Here is a 17605-nt window from a genome sequence, read left to right on the forward strand (position 1 = left end):
GGAGACCTACACAGCAGTACATAGAGGATAAATATATACAGCAGTACATACAGAGGATACATATATACAGGAGGAGACATACACAGCAGTACATAGAGGATACATATATACAGGAGTAGACATACACAGCAGTACATAGAGGATACATATATACAGGAGTAGACATACACAGCAGTACATAGAGGGGACATATATACAGGAGGAGACATATACAGGAGTACATAGAGGATACATATAAGTATGTGTGTTTGTTGTTTTGTTTATTATTATTTTTACTAATGGGGGGTGCACACACGAGGGGGGTGTTCTAAAAAGAGGAATGCCTATACCCACAGGACCACAGAAGTGATATAAACTATTGTAAAAAAAAAATACAGAAACCCCAGCTTTCCCAGCATCTTGTATTTGTAGTCAGTATAATGGAGGTCACCCAGCTTTTCCACCATCTTATACTCAGTATGATGGAGGTCACCCAGCTTTCCCAGCATCTTATAGTCAGTAGGATGGAGGTCACCTAGCTTTCTCACCATCCTATACTCAGTATGATGGAGGTCACCCAGCTTTCCCAGCATCTTATAGTCAGTAGGATGGAGGTCACCCAGCTTTCCAGAATCTTATACTCAGTTTGATGAAGGTCAACCAGCTTTCCAGCATCATATACTCAGTACGATAGAGGTCACCCAGCATTCCTAGCATATGTCTATGGGTACGTTCCGTGTCATCGCTGAGCCGCCCCATAGACTTATACAGGAAAGTGACTTCTGATCCCTTCACAGGGCACAGTAGGATATTTGGTCACAAATGACGAAGATGTTATAGGTAAGGGCCAGAGTGGTCCTTAAAGGATGGGCCGCCAGCCTGCTACTTATGGGCCAGTGCTGTGTGCTTGCCCCCCGGGCTAAAATTTGCCAGCCAGCCCCTGGTGTAAAGGCACCCTAAGACAATAGCAGCTGCCTGTGGAATGATCTCTTCATGGGTCACATAGCATGCTCAATAACGTGTTACATTCATCTGAAAAGAACACACTCTGTCTATATTTTCATATATTTCCATAAGGCTTGCCATAAAGCATGTCACTAAATGCTGTTAAAAATAGCTTAGGCAAGATGGCAGTTCCCATAACAGTGTACAAAAAGTGAAATAAATAAAATTATAATTAGAAAATAAAAAAAACAGATTAGAAAAATAGCCCGTTTTAGTATCTAGCTCTTATCAGAAAAGAAATCTAAGCAATACATTCCCTTTATGGAAAGTACTAATTGTTTGCTTTATTACACTGCTTTGTTACTTGATCTACAAATACAATGTTGTGGTCTCAAAGCAGTTTTAAGTTCTTGTCTGAATTATCCCTGGTTTTTAATTTTACATCTCACTTATATTAACAAAAATTTGAAACATTTTGTAATACATGTGTTATATAGATTAGGTCTACAATATTATTTCCAAACATAGTGACACAGTTCTTTACAAACTCTAGACAGTAATCTCTATAGCTGGAAGACACTGAACCATGTAATGAGTTCTGTCAGTACACTAGACAAGATTACATAGTAATCCAATTTAAAAATAATTTCAACATTGCTATATGGTCTCTTATAAAGTGGTCATAACAAAGGATCTAGCTTGGTGAGTCTCCTGGTAGGTAGCTCTGGTTCCTTCTGCAAAGACAAGAAGTACAAACAAAGTGAAATGTGTCTTTATGGGGTATATATAATGGTATTCCATAAAATCCATGAACAGTTTCATACAGATGTATTTTTCTAGAAATATATCTTTAATGGCGATCTCTAACAAACACATATTCAGATGGTAAAATTTGTATGTCTCATCAATGTCTAAACGACATTACCAACCAAGTTGTGGATTTTAGAACCTTTGTATCTTTTTCTTGGTGCCATAAATATAATAAACAGTTTATATTGGTGTTGTCTTGCTCATACTGTTAGAGCAATTTCGACTGAGCCCATCCAAATCCGAACGATTGGCATTTGATTAGCTGGGGCTGCTGAAGTTGGATAAAGCTCTAAGGTTGACTGGAAAACATGGATACAGCTAATGACTATATCCATGTTTTCCACATAGCCTTAGGGCTTTATCCAACTTCAGCAGCCACCGCTAATCAAATGCCGAAAGTTTGGGTTCGGATGGACTCCAGCATGCCCGAGGTTCGCTCATCTCTAGTCATTATCAATTATAGATCCTTAGTAACCTAAATACCAGAAGGGTAATGACCAATATAAAGGCCTTATATCTGTAAGTTATAATGTCTATCATTCATTATTTGTTCCATTTCAGTTAGCCATAACAAGTTAATCATTGTCATTATTTCGTAATGTACCACACGTAATATAATAAGGAGTACTAGTTTTCTAGAATCATTGGTTCTTATAAAATCTATACACAAATCTATATAAAATCAATAACCAATGGCAGTCAGAAGGTGATGGGCTGGATTTAGTTGGCTATGTATATGACCTAATCTCTATTTTTAACCAAGTACTTAATCTGCCAGTTTAGTTTGATATGTTAAGGTTACAAACACACTTGCCGGATCTGCAGCGAGTCCCCTTGCTGCGTATTTGCAGTGAGACTCGCTGCGGATCTGGCCCCTATTCTTTCAATGAAAGACAAAATCGCAGCAGGGATGTACATCCCTGCTGCGATTTTGTCTGCAGCCCACCCCATTAAACCGACGGCCGCCGGACATGATACATTATCGGGTCCCCGTTCCTGCTTGCTTCGGGGCTCCCGGTGTCTTCACAGCCCGCCCGGACAATCAGTGCGCTGCGGCGGGGCAGCGCACTGATTGGCCGGGCGGAAAGTGCCGGGAGCCGCCGAAGCAAGCAGGAGCCGGGATCAGGTAATGTATATCCTGCCCACCCCCCTGCAGCCCCGATCGCCCCCAGCCTCCGGCTGCACCATTGCCACCAGCCCCCGGCCGCACGATCGCCCCGCAGCCCCCGGACGCACGATCGCCGCCAGCCCCGCAGTCCCCGGCCGCACGATCGCCCCCAGCCCCCGGCCGCACAATCACCCCGCAGCCCCCCTGCAGCCCCGATTGCCCTGCAGCCCCCGGCCGCACCATTGCCACCAGCCCCTGGCCGCACGATCGCCCCCAGTCCCCGGCCGCACAATCGCCCCCAGCCCCGCAGCCCCCGGCCGCACAATCACCCCGCAGCCCCCGGCCGCTCGATCGCCCCGCAGCCCCCGGACGCACGATCGCCCCCGGCTGCACGATCGCACCGCAGCCAACAGCCGCTGGGGGCGATCGTGCGGCCAGGGGCTGCGGGGCGATCGTGCGGCCGGGGGCTGCGGGGCGATCGTGCGGCCGGGAGCTGCGGGCGATCGTGCGGCCGGGGGCTGGTGGCAATGGTGCGGCCAGGGGCTGCGGGGCAATCGGGGCTGCAGGGGGGCTGCGGGGTGATTGTGCGGCTGGGGGCGATCTTGCGGCCGGGGGCTGGTGGCAATGGTGCAGCCGGGGGCTGCAGGGCGATCGGGGCTGCAGGGGGGCGGGCAGGATATACATTACCTGATCCCGGCTCCTGCTTGCTTCGGCGGCTCCTGGCACGTTCTGCCCCGCAGCGCACTGATTGGCCGGGCGGGCCGTGAAGACACCGGGAGCCCCGAAGCAAGCAGGAACGGGGACCCGGTAATGTATAATGTCTGGCGGCCGGGGGGGGGGGGGGGGTTAATGGGGCGGGCTGCAGACAAAATCACAGCAGGGAGGTACATCCCTGCTGCGAGTTTCTCTGCTATTGAAAGTATAGGGCCGGGATCTGCAGCGAGTCTCGCTGCAAAAATGCAGCAAGGAGACTCACTGCAGATCCGGCAAGTGGGTTTGTACCCTAATAGTTGGAATCATTTTTTTTTATATAAATGATTGGTCATATGTCTTGATTGATCAAAATCTAATGTATATGTATAGCTTTAGTAGAGTAGTCATTGATGCATTGCTGGGGCATTTTCTACAGCATGTGCATAGTTTTCTTAAGGTGTCACTGTTGTTATAACTTTTAAATCTAAATCAACAGTAGATGTGATATAAAACAAGTTTGCAATATACGTTCATTATTTTTTTCCCCTTATCATGGTGTAAAACAAAGTTATACTTACCAGAAATCCAGGTCCAGTCTCCTGAAGGCAGATTTTTAGTCTTGTGCTGGTTGAAAAAAACAGACTAAACACAGGAATTCCGGCCAGTACAGAGAGTCAGGGCTCAATGTGTCCATCAATCACATGACTGCCTTCTCTCTGTGAGCGCTCTGATGGCCTGGGATACACATGACTTGTTGTGTTTAGACTCTTTTTTTCCCCAAGAGTCTAAACATAGGAAGTGCTAAAAATAATGAATGTAAATTGCAAACTGGCTTTATTTCACATCTACTGTTGATTTAGATTTTGAAAGTTATAATGCCAGGCACACTTTAAGTGAATGGGACAGTTGCATAAAATAGTAACACTTTGTGTCTCTATAGCTCTGTTGTCACTCTGATATGGAATCAGTTCAATGTTTGAAGCAGGTAAAGAGCTTTAATAGCAGCACTTGCTATAGCAACAGCATACATATTCAGCTATACCTGCAAGGAAAGAAAATTGTTGTTTGTGCTGTTTATCTTCTTTCTCTTTTGCCATGAAAATTAATGATAATGCTATGAAAAACATATATTAAAATGTATGGTAGTTGTACGGTATGGTAGTCAGAATCTAGTGAGAATAGGAAGAAATGATAACAATTACATCAAAATGTTCTGTTGATTAAATAAAAATAGATATCAGTAGAAAAAGGAAAAACAGAAGCACTAAGTACATTGGTAATGGACTAGATGTACTTGTTGTTATTCTTAAAAGGGATTACCTACTTCTACTTGGGTGGATGTCCATGGACTGTGCTCTCACTGATATTCATAATGAAAGGGGCTGATAATGTGCATTATCAAGCACATTATCAGCACCTGGGTAACAGGCTGTATCCCTGTTTTCCAGGCGGTACTCGGGCTGTCTCCACCTTTTCCACGGAACGGGTAACAGGCTGTATACCTGTTTTTCCCTGTTTTCCAGGCGGTACTCGGGCTGTCTGCACGTTTTCCACGGAACGAGAAGGCAGTGGGAATAAAAGCTGGAGGTTCGAGTTCAAACGAACCTAAAAATTCCCAATGTTCGATCATTTCCACTGACCATTGGTCTTTTTACATGGGGTGATTATCGGCAATAAACATTACTGTTAAATGGTAACTGGCTTGTGTAAAAGGGCCCTTATACCAGTACCAAAAAGCATTCTAATAAATATCCATAAAGCACCTTCACAGGAAATCTTTGATTCCTACTGACTACAGACATTGATGAAACAATGCAAAAATTTAATTTGAGAATGCTGCAGTCTTAAAGAGGATGTACCACCTGGTACATCCTCTTTAACCTGAACCCACGGATCGATCAGTGCTGGCACGGGAAAGCCGATGCCGGGGTCCGTTTTTTCGGACCGCCGCCCGGTTTCCGTGCACGGCGCCGTTCGATCCAGCAGTACCGGCCGGTGCTGAAGCACTGGAGGTCGGCTGGGCCGTCCCCAGTGGGAGGGGATTCCCTCCCCTGTATGACGCGGCTCGCTTAGAATAAACGGACTGCGGCACCGGCTTCCCCGTGCCGGCGCCGATAGATCCGTGGGTTCAGGTTAAAGAGGATGTACAGGCTGGTACATCCTCTTTAAATTACTTAGTTGACCAAAAGCAGAGAATCCTTATAAGCATATAACATGGAGGTTCCAATCCATTCTTAGCAGAACCTGCTCCTTACTGTAGGAAAATGATGGAGAATAGTTGTGTGGGTACGGCTGAATCCCATCTGCTGTTCAGAAAGTTGAGTTAGGAGCTGCTGTTTCTCCCGGCCCCATCGACGAGCAGCCTCCTCCAGCTGGCAAGGAAAGTTGCAAAGTTTTGTGTAAGAACCTACTAAGACTCAGAGTACTATATTTACAAATGCCACATAGGGTTTACAGTCACCTCTCTCTCCAGGCTCTGTACTCTAGCTTGTGATTTTTCCAGTTTACTAAGCAAGGAAAGCTTCTCGCTATCAGTAAACATTTCGTGGACCTGGAAAAAAAAACAAGCAGATATTACATATTCAATTTAATAGAAGAAGTCTAAATAAATATAACAGATGGCTATTTATTGTGTTTTTAGTGGCTGTTATTGGCCATAAACAGATGACACAAAGGATTATACATTTAATTTTAAGGCCATAAAAATTATGGCCATAAAATGAATACAGGTGCGAACAAGGGACCATCTTAAGGCTACGTTCCCAATACAAGAACCTGCTGTCCTATATCAGGGAAAGGCAGCCCTCTATTGATGACGGCGGCTAATAATGATTATGATTAGAGATAAGGAAGGGAGTCTGCTCTTTTGAGTACAGTATTTGTTGGGCCATCGGGGTAATCAAAAGTACTCTATACTCGAATGAGTACTCAAGTAAAATATAAAGTCTCCTCCCCGCATGTTTGGTGGCTTTAATTAGCCAATAACCATCCAGGGAAGGGGCTAGCATATCCTGCTATGCTGCTGACATGTTAGCTGCTGGCTTAGCAGTGATTGGCCGTTCGCATCAGGTGATCTTGGATCAGTATATAGACCCAGGTCACCTGGTGCTCGGCTCACTTGAATTCTGTTAGCTGACAGGGAGAGATGCTGGAGCAGGGACAGAGCAAGTATAGGGCTAAGTTTTATTAGGAAGATAGGTGATAAGTGTAAAAAAAAAACAACAGTCCTTTTCAGGACTAGTAATCTCACAGTGTGACAGAAAAAAACATCTTTCGAACAATATACCAGTATTATATGAAATACTGACACTAGTATGCAGCTAGTATAAGCACAACTACCCAAACGTTTTTTTGGGGATGAGTGTTATCCCAGTGTGACACAGAAAAAAAAAGCATGTGACTGGTATAGTATACCAGTATTATACGGTGGTACAGTTTAGTGTTGCACAGTGAGTAAACACTGTTGGAAACTGTGCTACTGTACATGGAAGTGCCTCCCTCCTTCACATTTTTGGCAGCCCTTGCACTTGGTGCAAAGGCTTGATGAGTCTACAAGTCCATCCTTCAAAATTTAATCAGGATGGGTTTGACTATGTCCCACACACACAATGACAGCTTGATTCCCCCATCATCTATGGCATGTATGGTTGTCAGAAATGACAGGAACTAAGGTAAGATATTGGCCAGATTTTAAGGGGTGTAAGTTTTTTCTCTACAAATAAATGTGCAAGAAAGAATGTTTTCTAAATTTTTCCTTGGGATGGGTGCACATTATTGTTAGTTTGTAAGGGTACCATTACACAGAACGATAATCGACCGAATCTGCCCGATTATTGTTCTGTGTAATAAAGACAACGATCCGCCGATGATCGTTGTCATCGGCTGATCGTTGATATAGGTTCAGACCTATAATTGTCGGCCACCGACTGCGCACCGCTACGTGTAATTGCGGTGCGCGGCCAGCGACTGACTATATATATTACCTGTCCAGGTTGCAGGGCACCGATCTAGCACCAATCTAGCACCGATCTAGCAGAACGACGCTCGTTTACATTTATTATTGGGCCCCCATCGGTCCGTCTAATAGTACCCTAAAAGTGTCAAAATGCAGTGACCTGAGGGTCTTTCATGAATGCTCCCCCTGCAGTTCCTGTTCTATTTCTGTGGTGTTTCCATCACTTTTTGAGGTTTTCAGGGGCAGCAGACACCCTCCCCTCTGCCGAATAGGAGGCGCCTGGAAAAATGCTCAAGTCTCCAATTGACTTTAATAGGATACATTAATCAAGTTGAACACTTGAGTATTGAGTGAAGAGCACTCAAACATTTTAGTACTTGCTAAACCCTAACCATGATCACTATTTAAGACAATATTAACAGATGGTCGGCTTTTCTCACTATGATCCGTAGTGGGAACATAGCCTAATACTGAATTCTATAGCGGCCAAAAAGTATGGTCATTAATGGACCACTTATTTTTTTTACCCATAAAACAGGTAAAAAAACCCTTACTTTCTAGTGTGAATAATGTCATTGTCTCAAAATTGCAAATTGATAGCACTTTTACAGTCATTGCTTTTTTAAATTCTCGCCTCCCAACTTTTGTAAGATTTTATCTATTTTTTACTCACAGGAACTTGCTGTGGTAATACTGTTGTAGACATTCGAGCTCTCTCTAGTTCTTCTCTTAGCCGTGAATTCTCTGCCAGCAATGTAGCATATACCTCTCCTTGAAGAGTGTCTGATCGAACCCCTAGGAATTCAAAAATGAAAAAGTATAAAACAGGAATAAATAATCTGTATTTGGCCTTTTGTTGATATGTTTAAAAATGCACTAAACATCCCTTAATCGATCCCTTTTTCCCTTAATCGATTGGCGCCAGGAAGCCAGTGGCGCTGTCCTTTTTTTCAATTACTTCACAGTTCCCGCACTCAGAGCTGGTCTTTTCCTGAGCACTGGCTTGCCCTGGAGCACTAGGCTCAGACTCACCGCTCCCCAGTGTGGCGATATATATCCTTCCCTCTGTGACACTGCTCCATTGATTCTGAAGAGGAGAGGATATCGCCACACTGGGGGGTGGTGAGCCTGAGCCCAATGCTCCAGGGCGGGCCAGTGCTCAGGAAAAGACCAGCGCCTTGTGCAGGAACTGGGCGGCAATTGAAAAAAAGGACTGTGCCAATGGCATTCCTACGCTGGTGACAATTGGTTAAGGTAAAAAAATAGCAGCGATGTACCTGATGGTACATTCACTTATTTATGTTACTAAATATGGGGAAAAATGCAGATTTCTATTACAGATTTCACCTTTTTAATAGGGTAAAATCTGCAGTAAGATTCACAGCAAAACCAAATGACACTCATGTGAATGTGGCTGCTGAATAACCCTGGATCTGCAGCAGAAGTTTTCTACCACCTGTAGCATATTCTACCGCTTGTAGCATATTCTTGTCACAGCATGTATCTTGTTTTCATCATAGTTATAAGCTATGGATTAGTTATATATATAAATGTATACTAAAAGGATACCTGTTTTACTGCTACACTGCTGATAACACAAGCCCCTCTCCCCTTATCCTATATAACACACACAATTCTTCCCTTATCCTATATGTTACAGCTCACATAGTGAACTACTGAGTAAGACAGCAGATCCAAGGAGTTAATAGTAACTGCCTAATATTGTATACTTAGAAGAAAAAAATGATTTCAGTCAGGCATGCATTTAAAGTGATTTATTCAATGTTTCCTTGCTAAACATGTGCACTAATGGTCTCACTTACAGCTGTCAGTCCGTGGGCTCGCTTTCATTTGTATTACCCCTATTATAGAGTTATTACTTATATAGCTCCATCACTCCCTGCTTTGAGATTAATACCACCTCTCACCCAGTTATAGAAAATCATATATCATGGAGAAGAACAGCTGCTTCCTCCATAAAACAGAATGAGCATATTTCAGAACAGTTACAGTCAAGAAACTGCACACAGAATGAACAGAATCATATGTATTAACACGTGTAGTTCACAACTAATATAGATGTTTGATTTTGTTGTTAGCAAACACCTAAAAGCTACGTTATATCACAGCAGCAAGTGGCCTTCCCTGTATATACTGTGAGGGGGTGTTTACAGCTTCATATTGTGGACAGTGTGGATACATTAGACCTTTGTCATATTACCGCCACAAGCTATGTTCCCACTACAGGAACATGCCATATTTACTGGGAAAAGGTGACCATGATTATTATTTGCGTCCGTCATTATCCATAGATTTTTGCCTTTTCCCGATAAATTACAGCATGTTCCCGTAGTGGGAACATAGCCTTGATCTGGAAATACTGCATGCATCAGTTCCTATTTCCTCTACTACAAATAAGGCCATTTTCTGACATGTACAGGTATACAGACAAATGTAAATGTCTTCACAAATAGAGATCACTCGTACTATGCACAGTATTTGTATACATTTAGTGCCATATACAGCAAACACACCTGTATGGAACGAAAACCTATTGGTTTCAAGGACAATGCCATCAGCATAAAATAAAGTAACATACCTGTATGCTTAACAAAAAGTCTAAATCAGTAGCTTGGCATCACAGTGCTGCTGCTGCTCCCCCCGCCCCCATGTGGCATTAGTTTAGTACCAAAATATGTTAGTATTAAAACATGATTAATATCTAAAAGCTAATGCTTTATACTCAAGGTTACCTCTATCTCCTCTGTCCATACGACTCCTCTTCTCATCTTTTAGTTTACTATCCAGCAGTTTCTCCATCTTCTCAATTACCTGTATGAACATAAATCAATCGTCAAATGTAGCAATATTTAAGAGGCAGTTCTTCATCTTCGTAGGGTTTACAGTCATTGGGAAAAGAAAGCACACCTATTTGGTTTTACACATCATAAAAAAATATTTAGTTCTTAGAAGGGCTTAAAATTAAGTAAATTACAACCTCAGGTGAATAACAACATCCAGCAGATTCCACCATGGGGCTATTTATTTAACACAAAGACTAAATGGAAAAGCAAAGTGTGAAATACTAAGTACATCCCATGAATCACTAGCTTGTAACACCTTTAGCAGCAGGGACTCAAAGTAATGGTTTCTGTATGACTTTATCAGTCTCTCACGATGTTCTAGAGGAATTCTGTCCCACTCTTCAGTTGCTTCAGTTTATTGAGGTCAGTGGGCATTTGTTTGTGCACAGCTCTTCTAAGGTCCAATCACAGAAGTTTACTTAGTCAGGGGACTGGACTGGGCACTGCAACGTCTTGTGTCTTTTCTTTTTTAGCCATTATGTTGTAGATTTTCTAATGTTCTTGGGCTGACTGTCCTGTTGCATGACCTAGTTTTGGCCATGCTTTATCTGGTAGATAAATGGTCTCATGTTTGACTCTAGAATAATTTTGTATGCATAATTAATAATTGACTCAATGACTGCTAAGCTCTCTTGTCTTGTGGCTTGAAGGCAAGCCCAAATTTTCACCTCCTCCACCAAAGTAGGCAGTCGGTATGAGATGTTAGTGCTAGTTTGCTGTGTATGGCTGTGTATTATAGCCAAGCATTTCCACTTTGGTCCTTACTGTCAAAAGAACAGTCTTGTGGTGTATTCAGATAAAACTTACATAGGCACTGTCCTTTCAACAAGTAGAGGCAAATGTAAGAAACTGAGTCATGTATCTTATAAGACAAACATGCTCCTTTTTCTTCTTGTTAAGCTTCTTTCTTATGGACCTGCTGCTCACTCAAGGCCACTTATATTCTGCCAATACAAGTTTATGAAGAGGGGATTGGTGAGGAGTGAGACTGTTGAAAAGGGATCTATACAGAACAGGATGTGTCAGCTTACTGCTAGGCCTATTGGAAATCAAAAAATAAACAAAAACACCAAAAATATGTTTCACATAAAAACTTGATTTAAATAACAGATTTAAACACATTTCCTTTAAAGTGTCGTTTTTGGGTTGTTGTTTTTTGCAGAAATCAGGAGTTCAGGCGATTTTAAGAAACTTTGTAATTGGTTTATTAGGCAAATATGCCATTATCTGCTTTAAAAAAAAGACTTTCCCCAGGTCCCCCCCCCCCCTTCTTCTCTCTCTCACTGCTCATTATCAGGAAATCTCTACTCTTTTACATCAGTCCGGCCCTGTCTGTTCTATGAAGAGGGAAAGGGGGAGGAGGAAGATTAGTCGCCAGTAGAGAGCAGAGAACAAAGGATTACACAGTGGGAGCTGTATGAAAGCCGGTATTCATAGGTCAGAGAGGTCAGTGCTGACTTCAGAGGAGATAGACCAGTGATGTACCTGTAAATTAACTCTTTGTTGTCCAGTTTTGGTGCCTCATCTCCCTCCACCCCTCCCCTCTCCATAGAAAACCATGAAGACGGGGGAGGGGCTTCAAACGGCTTTTTCATGATAAAAATGCATTTTTCAACTAATAAACCCAATTACAAAGTTTCTTAAAATCGCCTGTATTATTGATTTCTGCAAAAAAAATTAAATGACAATGACATTTTAAGCTCCAGAACAGATGAGAAAAAAGTTGGTATGCATAAGAACCATTATGGTTAAACATTAAAGAGAACTCCTGTTGGATCCATGTAAGAAAGGATGAGGGGCATCGAGCAGTCCTTACATACATAGATTATCAGTGGTATGCCTATACCCTGCTCTATGTACTAGCTTAGAACTCTACAACAAACAAAAAGAAAATCAGAGAATTAAAAAAGAGTACAAATTCAGAGCTCATCCTGATGGACAAATAATATACTCTTGAAGCCATTTAGAATAATATTGTATGGACAGATAGGTCATGTAGTAAGTGAAAGCCATACATAAGGAAGAACTACTGTGTAGGGTAAAGCAAATACAGCATTCTATTGTAAAAGAACTTTAGAACTTCATAATATCAGTTAACCATGATGGTGGTATTATGATACTAAGAAAAGAGGTTCTTTCATCATCCTTTTGTTTTTAAATATAGATTGCATGTACTGTATATACATTATTATAAAAATACACAAGTCTGCCACTAATTTTAGCTCTTATGGACCAGTAGTTGATGAGTGAAGAAAACAATTCTTATAACCAAACATGAAAAATCTTTAGCTTATTGAGGGGAAAACAGATTGAGTCTTATCGTCACTTTGTCAAAGTTCTGAAACTTAAACAATAAAATATAGATGGTATGGTTGGACCTGAAACATCAAACTCATACCTTTACATGCTGTATTTATGCAATGAGCTCATAGGAGTAAGTGTCTCACCTTCTCCTGCTTTCGCACTGTGTCTTGCAAGGTTTTTGCCCGACTAAGTCTCTGATGGTACTGGCTGAGCACAGTTTGCTGCTGTTGGTGTGCTCTCTGCAGGAGAAGTAGCTCCTTCTCACGATCATTTCTCTGGAAAATCATTAAGAAGCTATAACACTAAGAAAGCTTGCTGGTATGGATCAATATACTGAATAACATATGAGTACCATCTCCTGACACGTGAATGTACTGCATTATTTATAATGAAATTGTTATTGACTGGTGTTGGTGTATTAACTGGGTATAGGCTAGGAGAAAACAATGCTGAAATACTCATAAACTATATGGTAGATAAGAAAATGTGTCACTTGCCTCTATTATTTCAGGACTGTTTATTGCTGATAACACTATGTGACTGCTCTATTGAGTCAGCACAAAAATAAACTTCTTAGAAATTAGATACCTTGGTGGATACAATGGAGAAAATAATCAAAGCTGTCTAAAAGAGAATAAATGGAGCCTTTCCATGGCTCAATAATTTTATGGTACGCGCCACAAGAGTTCTGTTTTTCTTTTGCATCTTGTCTGCTCATGTCATTCTTATGTATATTTCCATTGTTATTTGTGCTACTCTTAATGCAGTTCTTTGATTTATACTATACTATACTATACTGTACTGAGCATAATGCAAAAACATCATTGGGACTGCCTAAAGCCAACAAAACAACCCTCTGCCTACAAATACACACTGGTCTGTGTCTGCCATGCATTATTTTTTTTTATTTAAAGGACAAAGTAGTCAATCCGTTTCCAGCAAATAATATGGACTAGCCAGCCAGATTACCAGAGGACCCAGACTTCCGCACACTATTGGGCTCTAAGGGTATGTGCACACTACAGAATCCCGGCAGATCACTCACTCATTCTTTGGACGGATGGCAAAATCTGGCAAACCATAGAATGAAGCCTATGGGTCCAACGGAGATGCGCGTATCCGCCAGCATCCACGAGCTGGGGCGAGCTGTGGAATCCACGGTGGCGGATTAGCCGAGATTCTGCAGTGTGCACATAACTTTAGGATTACCCCTTACCAATAAGTGCTAGGTTACCACAACATCTTTTTTTACATGAAAAACATCTGTATTTTAATAAAGATGATGTTTTTAATAATCATTTAAAACATCTATCTTTAGCAAAAGACAGATGTTTTTTTTTACATAAAAAAGACACGGGAACATAGCCAAGGTCTATATCTTATCAGTGGATTTAAAAATATTCTATTAGACCTTATTGATACCATATCCTATATGTACAATGATAACCAAAATCACAGATATAAGGTAAAAAGTACATTCGTATAAAATGAATAATCTGAATAATTTCTTCCAGTGGCCTCAAGAATCCCCGGTCTTACAGATGTGGGTGTAAGTCCTGTACCATAGTACTCACCCTTACTAATTCATTCTGCAACTGCTGGATCCGGTCCCTCATACTGCGGAGCTCTGATGTTTCACTTGCCAATTTTTGCTTGACAGTCACTATGGGAGGAGACAATAGGAACGCTTGTTGCATAGAATTGGTTGTTGCATAGAACTGAAATGTTGCAATGAACACTTCTTTGATATTGTATGTTGCTGTTCATGAAACTATTTGGGTGGCTTTATCCCATCATATAGACAGGCATATCACATTAATATCAACACTTTCTACTTTTGACATTGGCAGCACATAACTCATAAAGGAAGTATATAGAATGTGTGATAGGCTGTCTGCACACACATCCCTTGTATCCCTTCTATGCCAAGTGACGGTTTCTGCCATATTAAGTGGATGAAGGGGAATGTTACTGTAGCATTCTCTGCATCCACTTATCCATGTGGAAGTCACCCACAAATGTTTTGGGTATGAATCCATCCTTGCAGATCACATACACCCATACATGCTGATAGTATTTACAGGGCGGATGGGATCTTTGAATAAAACAATGTTACATAGCTAGAAATATCTGCAATGATCAAGACTTCCAAGTACAACCCTGGCCCACTAATTCACCAGACTTGAGCCCAATTGAGCATCTGCGGGACCACTTTGATCGTCATATTCACTGTATATCCTCCCTACACCCTCCAGCACCTGTGGTACTGCAGTCAGCATGGCTCCAGATACATGTAACAAGCTACTAGGACCTTATTGAGTCACTCTCAACCTGTCTAGCTGTTGTCTGTGCTGGTGGTTACTCTAAATATTGGCCGGTGATCAAAATAATGTGAACGACTGTGTATTAACATAATTTGTTTCCTTGTTCATGTCCTGAGACCTGTTGAGGCACAGATGCGGGATCAGGGATGTGTTGTTTTGGTTGGTAAATGGAATTAATTTTCTCACCAAGTCGGTCTGCAAGCTCAGCCTTGGTCATGACGTCAATGTCTTCATCGCTTAGTAGACTGCGGCCTGCATCCTGATTAAGACTACGTTCACTACGAAGAGCACTGTTTTCTGCTTCCAGTCCACTCATCTGGTGCCGTAGAGCAATGATGTCATCTGCCATGCGCTGCATGGCAAGACGGTAGTTTGCCAGCTCCTTTTGATGCACAAAAAAAGAAAATATTTAAAAAACCGTGTGGGTAATTTACTTAATGCAATTTGTGATTTAATTTCCACATAATTTTGAGCTTGCTTTGTAAATCTCCTCCATAAACTTAGATAGCAGTTTATGCACGCTAACAGAATGGCAATGTACAGATCTGTTAAACTTGAAAATGAAAAACAAAAACTTTTTTGATCACCACCTGAGGATCCTCAGGGTTGAAAGCAAAGCTTAAGTCTATTGTAGGTTCTAAGACACTGCTTAATCCAAGAAAGCCCACCTAGACAGGGAAGCTGCCACCTCTTTTTCTCACAAATATTGAAGAAGAAAAAAATAAACATTTTAATTTTAGGGCATAGCGTCTAGTCTCAACTACTTGACAATTAGAGGAATACCCTGCTTAACATACAGTGCATGGTACTTTACATATTCGCATATTAGTTTAGGGGAGCCATTCATTGGTTTCCCTGAGACATCTATCAGATGCCCTGATGGCTCTAAATTAAGAGCTATCAGGGCATCTGACAGATGTCTCTGGGACTGATTTATTTAAAATAGATAAAACACACAACCACTCCCCTATTTTTATTTTTTTTACCAGCTTAACATATAAAAATAAATGGGTACACAGTTATTGCTTCTAGGTAAGAATATGCAACTCATCTAAGCTTTATAAAAAGCATACTGGGTAGAATAACCAGGACTTCATATATCCAGGAGCAGAATATAATGTGAAAAAGACTGCAGTGCCAATGGAGGCCAGAAGAGGGTGATCTATACTATACATTTGCCATGCATACTATTAGGAGTCATGAAAGTCTATTATTCACATAAATGAAATAAGATAAATTGTAAAAAGTGAGTGAATTGTACAAAACAGTTGCCTTACAATAACAGCCCTAATATTGCCTTTTATTTATCATATATCACACATAAAAAAAAAAATACAATTTGTATAGAAAACCAATACTATGTTTTCCTGTGCCCCTTGAAATAAATGGGAGGAAATCTATGCGTCTTGTATGCAGACATTTGATATCATCAGTGATGCATTTAATGATAATATGCAGACTTACTTGCTCCTGATGCTCCTTCACAGAGTCCTCAGGCACTTCCGCATTATTGCTAGAAGGAATCAAAAATATTTCAGCTTTGTGTTCCCGGCGGGTGTATCAGTATTATTATTTCCATTTTTTAATTAGAAATTGGACTGATTCTTCATTCATTGGCAAATGCATTGCACTCCTGGTTAGGTGGTATGATATAACATTGGGGTTATAGATCTTACCTCAGGTATTGGGGGGCCAGGTTTGTGTTCGACTGTTTTGGAAGCTCCACCGGATCAGGGGGCCTTTGTTTTCTTGCTGTGTGTTGGACCCATGGGTCCGGAAGAATATCAGCCAGAGCATTGTAGGAGGGTAAAGGCGGCACATCTTTGTTGAGCTAAAAAAAGAAAAAGAGCAGGGCCAGGTAATAAAATAAATGTATAACATTTCCAATTATTGACTCTGAAATGCACAACCAATAGTCATACTTACAGAGGAAGAGTATGGTCTATAAAAGCTATCCATCCATGAGAATTAGGAGTCCCTCTGAATAACTGACCTATGCCTAAACCAATGTATCAGAATTTGCCAGCTAAATGTAGTCCATATAAGTAGCTGTGTATATGTTACTAGTCCCTGTGTATGCCCTTGTATATGTTACTAGTTTAAAGACATTGTCTTCATAATAGCTCCTCTGCTGTGATACATTACATAGACTATAGCTGTGCACCTAACCCTATACAGGTGGGAGATAACAGCACCTAATCTGTCCAGTCTCCTAGAGAGATAAATGTTGCAGTTACTAACCCAAACACACACCCTCCGCCCGTCACCAAATAGCAACCACAGCTTCAGCTCTCATATAGTACTCACCTTTTGTAAGGTAGCCAGTGTGGCGGACAGTCCCTAGGCTTAGGGCACACTTGGAATGCAGCTGAACATCCACACCCTGGCCACTTCCTTGTTTACTCACAATTCCTTCCCTCCTTACACAGTACCAGGCTCCTTCCCTATATGTATCTATGAGGATTTGGGCTGTATAGGCGTCTTCTTCTAAAAATTCTTTCCTTTCACCAATGCGACATTACCTATCATCAAAACTGGATTTCACTAAATATCATTTATCCCCTTACACTTTGTTCATTGACACTTAGCTGTGCATGCAGGTTGTCACAACAGTAGATCTCCT

General features: G+C 41.5%; 1 protein-coding gene across 1 annotated transcript; it reads right to left on the reverse strand.

Moving 5' to 3' along the window:
• Positions 1 to 928: 928 nt before the first annotated feature.
• On the reverse strand, positions 929 to 16941 carry CCDC33 (coiled-coil domain containing 33). The gene is made up of 11 exons (XM_069958033.1): positions 16909 to 16941; positions 16659 to 16813; positions 16447 to 16495; positions 15169 to 15364; positions 14233 to 14321; positions 12802 to 12933; positions 10244 to 10322; positions 8164 to 8285; positions 5997 to 6086; positions 5791 to 5907; positions 929 to 1658 (listed from the first exon to the last, which is right to left on the reverse strand). The coding sequence occupies exons 1-11, from the start codon at positions 16939 to 16941 to the stop codon at positions 1605 to 1607; spliced, it is 1116 nt and encodes a 371-aa protein (XP_069814134.1). The 3' UTR covers positions 929 to 1604.
• Positions 16942 to 17605: the final 664 nt, after the last annotated feature.

This window comes from Dendropsophus ebraccatus, chromosome 1, assembly GCF_027789765.1.
Source record: "Dendropsophus ebraccatus isolate aDenEbr1 chromosome 1, aDenEbr1.pat, whole genome shotgun sequence".
Classification (NCBI taxonomy): Eukaryota; Metazoa; Chordata; class Amphibia; order Anura; family Hylidae; genus Dendropsophus; species Dendropsophus ebraccatus.

Coding starts and splice junctions, on each gene's coding strand:
- CCDC33 (XM_069958033.1), bottom strand. CDS start 16,941: ATGGATAGCTTTTATAGACCATACTCTTCCTCT. Junction 12,934..14,232: donor TGCAGAATGAATTAGTAAGG/GTGAGTACTATG, acceptor ATGATTTTCCAG/AGAAATGATCGTGAGAAGGA. Junction 5,908..5,996: donor TACAGAGCCTGGAGAGAGAG/GTGACTGTAAAC, acceptor TTTCCTTGCCAG/CTGGAGGAGGCTGCTCGTCG.